The 12,603-nt window shown below is 37.8% G+C and overlaps 1 protein-coding gene across 1 annotated transcript in view; it reads right to left on the bottom strand.

Moving 5' to 3' along the window:
* The window catches only part of LOC149820379 (vacuolar protein sorting-associated protein 35B-like), a 64,662-nt gene extending 53,282 nt beyond the window's left edge, over positions 1-11,380 (bottom strand). The window contains exons 1-4 of the mRNA XM_089982865.1: positions 11,186-11,380; positions 11,019-11,115; positions 10,791-10,914; positions 8,660-8,845 (exon numbers count right to left, since the gene is read on the bottom strand). Coding sequence (XP_089838991.1) covers positions 8,660-8,845; positions 10,791-10,914; positions 11,019-11,115; positions 11,186-11,278 — 500 coding nt within the window. The 5' untranslated portion in view covers positions 11,279-11,380. The remainder of the gene's footprint in view (positions 1-8,659; positions 8,846-10,790; positions 10,915-11,018; positions 11,116-11,185) is intronic.
* Between the last annotated feature and the right edge of the window lie 1,223 nt (positions 11,381-12,603).

The following is a 12,603-nucleotide window of genomic DNA, read 5'->3' as shown; positions in this document are numbered from 1 at the left end:
TATCAAAAAGAGAAATGTATGAATAAAATATGTCAAAAATAAGCTCATAAATCATTAATTACTTTAAAAATTCATGAAAACATGCATTATTCAAAGTCAATACTCACATATATCTATCACGAACAGAACAAAAAAACATGGATTTTCAATCAACATCAATACCATGAAGAAATAACTCACAAAAGAGTTTAAATCTCAAAATCCCACAAAGGAGAGTAAATTACTCATAATTAGATTTTCTTTAAAAAATAAATCATTTTTACATAGCGGAAGATATAAGAAATGATTCAAGTCATTCAATAAGGATTTAAGAAGATACAAATAATCATGGATCAATTAACTATTACATTTTAGACGCAATATTAACTACACAACTATGAATAAATCATGCAATGGTTAGAATCAATGAAAAAGTCACTTATGGACCAATTTTAAAAGATAACAATGAAAAATTTTCAAGAGACAACACCTTACAAGAAATATGAAGAGATTTAAAATCCTACAAATATCAAGAAATGATAGTTAGTGAATATCAATATATATGTGAAACACGCAATGCATACAAGGATAAATGAGCAGTAAAAAATTAAAAAATTTATGGAAAGATTTAAAAATCCCACATAACACAATGAATGATATTTGCAAATCTCAACAATAGTTCAACCACCACAAGCAATCACCTCACTAGACCTCCAAACCTCAAAAATCAAGTGTATCGGCTACTAGAACAAGAATATAATCACAATGTCACTCATGGGCTAAACAAACACACAAAAAGTGTGAATAATCAACGGGTGCACATAACTCACCACATTGAAAACATCTTTTGTGTACATATAATGACACTCAAAATAAGTGCATCAGTTACTAGAACAAGAGTATAATCACAATGCCACTTATGGGCTAAACTAAACACACAAAAGTGTGAATAGTCATCGTTTGTCTATATATAATGACACTTAAATAAGAGACATAATAGGAGAGAACATACGAGGTAAGGAGAGCCTGTAACGAAAACAAACTAATGTCACCAAGAAAAATAAGGATATCAATTTTAACAATCTTTCAAAACACCGAGGGTTTCAAAAATAGATAGCCATCATAGATAATCATAATTATAAGCATTTATAATAGCAATGGCCAAATAAACAAATGAATGATACAATACACTTATAGAACCAGAGATCAAACAATCATCATTTAGAGTCAGACTACAAGTTGACAATCTAAACTGACACAAACTAAGGTTAACTCACCCAAACAAAAAGGCCAAAAGAAAATTATGCATCATATAAAATTTTGTGATGGACAACCAAATGCCATAAGAAGGCAATAAATACTCATGAAAATCAATTTCCAAATAAGTGAGTTCATATAAAGGAACCGATTTGAAAAAACCAAGTTCCAAATCAAATCAAATAAGGGTAGATGAAAATTTTAGAATGAATATAGGATAATCATGTGCACAATAAGATGACAATTGATAATTTTTCACAAAATAAGATTACATCAATAACAATGAAGGATTAGCATGGCCAATATAAGCAAGCTATATAGAGATGTAGCTCAATCTAGATTATAAGTCTATCTATGAGACAATAGTGATTTTAGCATTAAATGGGTCAAAACATATATAGAGATTTTTCAAAGAACCATAAAAAACCAAGAACATACACAAGTACAACTAATCATGAATACTCTCAAAGAGATAAAAGATCATCTATATGCAATAATCCAATGACTTTAAAGCCACACATCATATACAAAAGCTTATGAAGGATCACATAAGATATGCATAGGAACATGCATAAATAGCCATAAAGATACTAACATACCCAAAATATATTTTTTGAATTATCATGCTTATGCAAGAACCAATAAAACAATACCTCATTTTTAAGAGAAAAAATTAATTTTAATTAATTTGAGAACACGTCTAATTTTTCAATAAAATACTAAACAATAATTTTGAAATGACACATAAAAACATGCATAGACATATGTGTACGACACATGAATATGTAGATGATATATCGATAGAGCAAACTCACAAGAGCATACAAACCATCCATGGCATGACTAATGAGAGCATACATACAAGAAACTAAAATTTCTTAAGTAGCATATGTAACGCCCCAAAAATCCAGGACTTGTAACTTTTAGAATAGTTTAGAAAGCTTTGAAATCATACAATAATCAGAGTTTAAATAATACTTCTGCGGAAAATGATATTTTTAAAACCACAAGTCAATGGACCTTTAGCGCATTACAGCGTAAACTTTCATTTGTCAAATCACGCACAACCATTGAAATCAAATGGTTTAGAAACGGAGTTTCAATAATTGAGAATTCGTTTGTTGAAACCAAGAAGAAGCTTACTAAAACAGTTTTATGAACTCACGGTTTAATAAAAGAGAAATTTTGAAACACACTTTATACCAAATTTACCAATATGTCCTCAGGAGCGAAACGTCAGGGAAAGAGCTCTATCTTGACCTCATCACGCCATCGTGCCATCGCAGACTGCATTACCTATCCATTACCGGCCCATAAAATGGGTCAGTTTCGCTAAAAACTGGTAGGTGCACAGACAGGACAATATAGAACATAATTAAGCAAAATAATTTAATATGTCAAGTAGACAGGCAATTAAATAGCAATTTGCTTTCAGCAGAGTCATAGAGCAAACTATCATGAGCATAATGCTAAAATTATTACAAGCATTTTACTGACACAAGTAGGCTAACTACTACAAGCAAAGAACTACATAAGAAATTTAACTAGCAAAATACAATATTTCATCAACCACACACACAATTCCATAAGTATTGAACCTGTTGTACCCTATAACTTTCATACGTGCATAACTAAACACACTGTGTGATCGGATTTAAATTATGTTTCGATATTAACTGGCCAAGCGGGTACGCACAAGGCACGACTCTAGAAACAACCTAAACTGATCCGGGGGTTTATTATGCTATGTATTTTATGATAACCCGGATAGCTGACTGATTCCGCACCTAAGGGGACGGTCGGTGACCAAGAGAGAAATCCCCAAAGCAACATAAACAATGGATGCATCCCCAACATGGAGAGCTACCACCTAGGATAATTATGGTAGTCTCATTCCCCTAACTCCGATGACGGAGGAAGCCGAGTCTTTTGCTCGTAACTGCCATTAATGGCCTATCCATCGAAGTTTTGTACCTTCCTGTCCTCTCTCCTGACAGGAGTCAGCGATTCGAATGAGTACATCAGGGGTAGTTAACTGAAGACCCATTCTACATACTCTGGTCTTTCGACCAACTCGAGTATCTTGCCGGTGAAGGCGAAAACATCACTTATTTAGGTGATCACAACATTTTGTTATTTGCACTCATCGAGGTTGCCACAACCTACTCATCCAATCATCGCAACGTAAGAAGACGTACTTGTAAAAAAGTACGGTCGTACTTGTCAAAAGTACGACTACGATGAAAGGGAAATGGTTTCACAAAAGAAACCCCAACAGATATTATCTGCACAAAAATTAATACAACACAGCCTGGCAAGATAAGTCTTGAATTCACTTCAACAACATTTTTCATATTTCATGATGCAAGGTCATCTCGGATCTCTCGTCCGATCAACAAAGTACTTAACATGTTGTGCATGTTTAAAAGTACGCTATACTGAACCAGGGAGGTGTGTGGGCTTCTCAAAAGGAACACCCAACACACAACTTCATAACGATCCAAAGAATAAAGGAGTGCTCATTTGACACGATTCATCCTTAAAATCCATAATGCCACATTAAGTCATTCACGCAAAGCACAACACTATCAATCTTACATCCAAAATTTATCTTAGTATCGACATGTGACACTAGATTGATAAATAAAGAATGGGTCCTTCAACAGAAACCCACTCATTCATATGCTCATGCCCCTGATCGGGGTTATTCGAATTGGGTCGCAACTCGAATCGGGGTTATAAAATATTTCTCCCAAGTGTGTGGACCTGGGAGGGCCTATATGTGACTTCGAAATCCGACATAACTTAAAACTTAACTTTGCAAAAGTTGTGCACTTTGAAGAGCCCTGGGTTTGCAGAAGGAAATCCTCTTTAAAAGAACTATAGCGCACAAGTGCAACTTCTAGTGTTTTGAAAACAAGTGATAACACGATAGGCACAAGACTACATTTATGTAAGTACATATTTACCATGAGTGTGAGCATATGCAGGTTATAACATGTCAACAAACAACTCTTGACTTGCGATGCCGCACATCGAGGGAAAAACGCATAAGTAACACACGAGGTGCCAAGCCATACCTTGACTACTTAGATAGGCAGACACATAAGGTCATAAGTAATACATGAGACACGAAGTCGTACCTCACTCAAAGAAAATCTGCAGGCAGAAATGTATACATGCAAACAAGGGCATATATATTTCAAAAAGTACGAAACCACACCTCAAATTCATAAACAACTACGCAAAATAATAATCGAAGAATGAAATTGTACATCAACCCATAGGAACGTACAAGCAAGTATATATGCAAACAATTAAGGGCATAAGTATTGCAAAAAGTGCGAAACCACCTTCAACACATAAGCAAATACGCAAATTAATACTCGAAGAGTAAAATCGTACCTCGACTCATAAGCATGCAGACAAGAATAATACGCCACGCAAAAACAATATAAATCTAAGTACAACTAGCATGGACATCTTAATTATTTCAACTTAATTAGATCTATTGCCCTTTGTGCAACTTTACCCTACCTTGGGATGTCGTGCAGCTGTGTACGCCTACGCGTGAGGATAATACGAGGGTTGAGCCGCGGAGCACAATCGGGACCTGTTGTGTAAATATGCAAGAGTGTGAAAAATATTCAATTATGCTAATATAATTAATGGTGCAACGGGGCAAGGGTAGGATTAGGCGGCACGGATTGATCCCCCGACTGCCGACGACAACAGGGCGGCAGAGAAAGAGCCATTGTCAAACATAGCGAGGCGGCAGGGGGTGAGCCCCTGCAGACAGCACTGAAGCGGCAGGGGTGCGACCCCTGCCGACGACAACAAAACGGCAGGGGGCTAGCCCCTGTCGACAGCAGCGAAGCGGCAGGGGGCTAGCCCCTGCCGACCGCACTGAAGCGGCAGGGGTCGCACCACTGCCGACGGCAGCGAAGCGGCAGGGGGCTAGCCCCTGCCGACAGCACTGAAGCGGCAGGGGTCGCACCCCTGTCGACAGCACTGAAGCGGCAGGGGGCTAGCCCCTGGCGACAGCAACGAATCGGCAGGGGGCTAGCCCCTACCGACAACACTGAAGCGGCAGGGGTCGCACCCCTGCCGACAGCACTGAAACGGCAGGGGGTCGCACCCCTGCCGACGACAGCGAATCGGCAGGGGTCGAGCCCCTGCCGACGACAGCGAATCGGCAGGGGCCGAGCCCCTGCCGTCCGGCGAAAGGACGATGGCAGGGGGACAAACCCCTGCCGAAGAGAGAGAGAGAGAGAGATCGGGGTGAGGGGTTGTCGCAGGGGCCATTGGCCCCCTGCCGGCACTCCGACGAACCCCCCCATGGAGAAAAAAGGGGACGACAGGGGCCCGTAGGCCACCTGTCGGGCCTCCGATGGGCACAGGGGAGGTGGGAGGCGCGACAGGGGTCGTGCGCCGCCTGTCGGCCTCCCGGCGAGGTGACAGAGAGGGGGGTGAGGGGGAGAAGAGGGAGGAGATGACGTACCTGGGAAGAGGACGACGACGATAGCTGGCGTCGACGATCGACGTCGGCGGGGGTTGCAGCAGCGGCGGCACTGGAGGCGTGCGCAGGGAAGAAGGAGATGCAAGGGGGAGGTGTGCCTCCCCTTGTCCTCCACTGGTGCTCTTAAAGAGCTCGGGGGAGGAGGCGTGAAATCGGGAAACCCCGATTTCCATCCTTATCGGGTTGAAAAAGGGGGGGGGGGGGGGGTTGCGGCGCACAGGGGAAAGGCCTCCTGTGTCGGGTTTTTTTAAAAACCTTAACGACGATGGGCCTGGGTCGGGTCCGGACCCGACCCGGCCCGGGTCCGATAAATTTTTTTTTTTTTAAATGCGGGTTTTACAGCATATCTCAATAAAAGCACCACATAAAATTTAAAGAGCATGCTTTGACAATGCATAAAGTCACCAATTAAGATATACACAATACATATAACAAAAATTAGCTTTTTTAACATGAAAAAACATGTAAGCGTAGTACTTAAGATTTTAAGAAACCACATATTCTGGTAAAATATAATTTTCATTACGATATTTTTCAGAAAATATATATTTATAATCAAAATATATACTTAAAAATGTTTACGCAAAAACATGTCAAAAGACAATAATTTTCACAAATTCTAATTTTAATTAATTTGAAAACATATTCATTTTTAATAAATAGCCATAATTTTTCAAATACATTTTTAAATATATACCATAAAAGTTTAAAGTCGAGAATCCAAAGAAAAATACATACCGGAATACGAGAGTCATGAGCTCAAGTCGTACATCAATTCAAATCTTTCTTTTGAAGCACAAACACGATCAAGATGCCTTGATCTGATAACATGTCACGAAATAGCACAGAACCCAAGACATTCCAAATCGTAGTCCAAATGCCAATCGAAATGTATTTGAATACTAACAATGTGCAAAACTTGATACAAGTTGTATGAATAAACGATTTCATTCATAATGAACAAAAATACATAAGGGTCTCACTAAAATACACTAAAAAACAAACAAAAGAACCTAAAACTATCCATCACTATCTCACCCACAATAGGCACACACACACACACCATATATAGAGAGAGAAAAGAAAGGAAGAGATAGAGTAAAGAGAGGAGGGAGAAAGTCTTGACTAGCCATTGGACTAGAAATCTAGTTGTTGGGCCGAGTTCCCAACAACTAGTGTAAAGTCAACTTTAATTGACTTTACAATGAATATATATATATATATATATGTATAAATATATATATACATATATATAATATATAATATAAATATTATATGGATAAATATATATACATATATATGTATATATATGTATATATATATATGCATATATATGTACGTATATATATATATATATTATTATTATTATATACATACAAAAAGGATAGAGTAATCTTAACATGTACACAAGGTAAATTCATGGGACATTATAAGTTTGTTGATAAATCCCAAGAAAAATAAGCCATTTAAAAAGATGAAAATAAAAACAAAAAACTGGAAAATGGGAAAATAAGTGTTCAAAACCTTATATTTGATGAAAAAATAATTGGCACCCTACTCTAAAAAAATATCAAACTTAACTCCACTTCGCCTTCTCTTATGCATTATCTACTCCTTCCTTTTACATTTTTCTTTCTTTCTTCCTTTTCTTCTTCCCTTCTTCCCATTTCTTTTTTGTGTTTCTTTATATTTCTTCTTCTTTCCTTCATTTTTTCCTCCCTCTATTACTTATTACCTGCTTTCTCCTCCCTTCTCCCTTGTTTTTCGTTCTCTTCTTTTTTCCTTCCTTCTTTTGTTGACCTTTGCAGTCAACCTAATTGACTCAAACTGTTTTATATTAATGACTTTTTTGGCAAAAATACCTCTAGGAGATTTCTACAAAGAGATCTAAGCATATTCCAAGCAATGAAAGTGTTTCTCTCAACTTTAACAAAAGGAGTTTCCATTAGGTTATCTCAACATTTGTAGATAACTTGTTACGGATATGTAGATTCTTAATACACAAAAGTAATCAATGTTTTCATTTTTTTAACCCTTGTTTTACCAATCTTAAATCTAACCAAAACTAGAAAATTTTGTCAAGATTTTAAAAAAACTGCTATTTTATTTGGCTTCTAAACCAAATGAAATAGGTTGTGAAAATTGGTTACACTTTTAAAAAATATTACGATATTTTCGTTTTAAAATTTTATTTGATTTACAAAGACAGTATGATGGTATTGTTCATATCATGCTGATATCTTCACTCTATATATGCATACGCAAATATAAAATACAATCACAGATATCAGCAATATTTTCAAAATAACATGATATTATCACCGTAAAACTGAATACAATTTTACAGGCAAAATCTTGTGATATTTTGAAAATATCAGATATTTATCACGATAATATCAGGAAATCTCAGAAGCTTATATCTAAATTTATTTTCATGTTTTTTATTCTTTGCTTAATGGATATTTTTACTTATTTATATTTATATTAATGTTTTATGGCTTCTTTGCTTGACATGTATTTTTTATTATTTTCCCCAAATTTTTATATTTTTTATTTTTATTTTCCAAGATTTTCCCAATATTATCGAAAAAACTATAGTATCCCAAGATTTTTCCTAACCGAGATATAGCCAAGACTGATCTTTGTGACTATAGTACAGATACACAGGTGGAGACATTCATGTGTGTGCATGTGTATTTACAATTAATCATGACCAAGATAAGATCCTTCAAATACATAAAACCACATAAGAAATACTTAATTTCAGTTTACTATTTATCTACAAAATTCCATCTGAACTTCTAAAAATATTACAAATAATATTAACTTGCATCATTGAACAATGCATCAGCTCAGAAAACAAACATAGGAGATGAATATGCAATTATCATCCAATGATCTTACCCTTCATACTCAGATCCAATGTCAGGTAATTTATCTCTACTGATTTGAGCAAGATAACTTCGTAGAAAAAGGCCACGTATAGGATGCTGAACTCCACGGCACATTTCCACAATGTCTTTCAGCACATCTTTAGCAGGAGCCTCCTTTGATTTGATGTACACTGATCCTACTGTGCAAAGTAGATACCTAACAAATGAAAAACACACAATTCTTATACGAAAGCAAAGGAAGTTAAATCTTTAATTATGCACATTATTTTGTTTGACCTTTACTAAATCCATGTTATTTTGATAACAAAAGGAAGCTTAAGTTAAGAACAACAGATAAGGGCAGTGACTACTTGCCATATTTACCAAGGAAATCATGTTCAATGAACATGCATAATATAGATGACCTTATAGAACATTTTGTGTTTACAAAAGTGACACAAAGAACGCATACCATTTTCACGACACAAAATGCTGTGAGAGTGCTTATAGGTTGGCTATACAAGGGCTCGTTCCATGTGGACTATAAAGTGATCCTATATCTTAGCAGCAAGCCCCAATATCCAATTTAGTTTACAGTACAAATAAACTCTTTAAACATGGATACTTCACACAGATACTCCATTTTAACTACCATTTTGTCCCCTTAAATACAAGTCATAATAGGAAGCTTATAAAAATTGGCCATTCCCCATACTTCTAGCCATGTCCATGTGACATAGGGATCAAATTTTAATAGTGGGGGATGATCACCCTTTACAGAAAAATGCAATAGAACCTCTAAGTGATGATACAAAAACTATGCAGTAGATGCACATGCAGATGATTTGAGATACTCTTTCCAAGAACGTGGATGGAGTTGAAGATGTTTTTTACTTGATAATTCATGGAGGTTGAGTAAGAAGAAAAAAAAAAGAATTCTTCTCGAGGAAAGATAGGTACAAGAAAGATGGTTGATCATGTGTCAAAAGAATATGTTCAATAGTTGCACAAAATTACCAACATCCTAGACATTGCTATTACTGAACCTCACAAGCCCAACTAGGCCTCGACTGGCCCCTGTTTAGGACTTATTGGGGCCTAAACATAGTCTATAGCTAGCCTAGTAAACCTATTGCTTAGTCCAAACTTGGTAAGGATCTCACTCAGACCATGACAAGCCCATTTGACATGCAGGACCAAATTAAGGCCTAGTTGGTCCTATGACCCAGGCCTCACATACTACTTCGGGGGAAAAAATGCTACTAAGGCCTAGCTTAGCTTGTTGATGCAAACATCAGGCATAATCCCAGTTCAAAATGACCAGTTGCTGTCTGTTCGGTAGCCCCACCCACTAGATCCTTCAATTTTATCATTACCAAACGTGAACCTAGTCACATCACCAGTAAGCCTGCCACCTTGGTCTGTTACTATTTATAAATAGCTCATGTTTTAAGCACAATTTTAATATCTTCTGGCAAAACAAACAGTTAAACTAAGATAAACGGATCCATGCTGACTACATCTTAAAACTTAATACGAATAGATCCATGATGACTACATCTTAAACCTTAATTATCTTCCTTTTTGCAAATTCTTTTAAACATGAAATACATGGATTCTAATTGTTCACATCAGGATTAGTCCCCGTTCCCCACAAGAAAATTTGAAAAATGATGTTCCTCAACAAACAAAATGCCACCAATATCCAAGTGCATTCTGCGCAAGCAATCTCTCAGAAGCTGTTCATGCGCCAGAAAGTTCACAAAACCTAAAAGGAAAATATGCTATCAAAGACGACATTATGAGACACTTGGCTAGTACCCACCTACATTTCCTGGTAATATGATGATACTTTATCCATAAATAACAACAACTGGGAGGCAATAGATGTTATCTTTGATACACAAATCCAAAATTCCCTTAGCCAAAATCAACAGGGAACAAAAGGGAATTATTGTTTAACATTTATTCTGTTCTTCATAAAAAGTTTGTGCAATTTCCACCACCTAATCAATCCCTCAATTCAAAATACATATCAATCCAACAGACCATACACCCAAAACCCCAAATTTCCAAAGCACAAAAATTCAACAAGTTCCGAAGGTGCCGAAAAAGGTTAGAATTGTGCCAATTCAGTAGCAATTCACCATTCCAAAACTTACAATCGAGGTAAGATGTTCCCTGCATGCTGCACGAGCTCGTAGAGGTCGACGATCGAGCACCCCCGCTTAGTCTCCTCCTTGAAGAACATCTCCAATTTCCGCAACTCGTCGAACGCTCTCATATCTTCGCAGACAAAGACACCCATCGAATTCAACCCACGAAACAAGAAAAAACCGAATGCACGATTCAAAATTCGGATCAGAAACGAAAGGGGCGCGGAACTTTACAGAGTTCGTAGTATTTGTGCGGAGAGAGGCGCGACGTCCGGAGCTCGGAAAGCATCAGGGCGGAGTATTTGAGTGCGTCCCGGAGGTTGTTCGAGTCCTAGGGTTAAGGTTATAGGGTTAGGGTCAGGACTTGCATCAAAAACTAGAGAGAGAGAGAGAGAGATTACGAGGGCGCGATGCATGTAAAAGGCGTTCTGCTGAAGGCCGGCAATCCCCTCGGCGATCCATTTCTCCTGGTCATCTGAGCCGTCCGATTGCATTCTCACCGGAATCCGATCGCCGGAATTTCGCGATCTGAACGTCTTCCGATCTCTTTCTCTCTCACCTTTCCCTTCCTTTTTATGTTTTCACCAGTCGATCGAGGGAGAGAGAGACTGTGGGAGGTTTGACCGTAAAGAGTCAATGCGGTTTTGAGGATTGATTGGTAGTTGGCTCGGTTAGGTTGACGACTTTGGGTTGATGAAATGGGCTCGGTTGGCTCGAGCAAACTTGGCCAGACTTCCATCCAATTTGGCCGGATCCGTTTGCATACAGATCTGGACCCTTGGCTTGGTTGGTGTCTCGAATGGTTGGGCTTATGATGAGGGATCGGCAATGGGTTGGGCAGCTCAACGGGCCAAGCCAACCAGATCAGTTTAGTTTGGTTTGAAGCAAAGTTTTAGGCCCTAGCCTGTCAGGTAGCAATTTAGGGGTGTCAACTGATCAGATCTGGTTTGGACTCAGGTAGAACCAAACTTGAATCTGATTTGAGGTGCTGGTACTGGGTCCAGACCTGAGTCCAATCAGTCTCACCATAAGAAAAATCATACCAGGTAAAATAATGATTTTTATCTTTTTTACATTGATTTTTTTTATCTTAATGGCATAAAATTTCACAAACCATACCCAGCTCTATGTATTAATCAAGCCCTTTGTATTCAACCCGAGCTTTAAAAGGACTTTATTCTTTATCACCAAACCTTGACCCTAGTTTGGTACAGGTCAGGTCCGAGTCAAACGGGACACATTGACACGTCTAAGGTATATCCTGCTGATACCCAGTTTCTCTTTTCCCTTACGAAGCACGGCCTAGTTAGGAAGACCTACCGTTTTACAACTACTTTTTTGTTTTTTAAAGGCAAGCTGAGGTTAGGCAGACCTAGGCCTTCAGCTTGGCACAGGACCCCGCTTACCGTTCTACAACTATTGCCATCATCATTAGGGAATTAAACCGGTCAGACTCAATTTAGATCTAGGCAGTACCAAGCGGATCTGGATTTGGATCGAAATCAGCTAAAACAGAATCCGTATTTGAGTGGCTTAAGATCTGATATTTACATGTACTCGGATTTGGATTCTAGTAGGTTTTGATTTTACTCATATTTAAATTCAAAACACCATGCCAAGTTTGAATCGATTATTAATTGAATACAACTAAAATAGATTTGGACCGGGTCATAATCCAACCTGAATCAGAACTGTTTACATACTACCCATGAGAAATTGGAATTGTTTTATTGCAAAATCATGTACCATGGTAGTACTCATTACTCACTGTCCATAAGTGAATATGCACCATGTATTTGCCACCCTAAGATCAGAGACC

The sequence above is a fragment of the Nuphar pumila genome, chromosome 12 (genome assembly GCF_984573655.1).
Source record: "Nuphar pumila chromosome 12, dmNupPumi1.hap1.1, whole genome shotgun sequence".
Taxonomy (NCBI): domain Eukaryota; kingdom Viridiplantae; phylum Streptophyta; class Magnoliopsida; order Nymphaeales; family Nymphaeaceae; genus Nuphar; species Nuphar pumila.
This window is presented reverse-complemented; position numbering and strand designations above follow the sequence as displayed.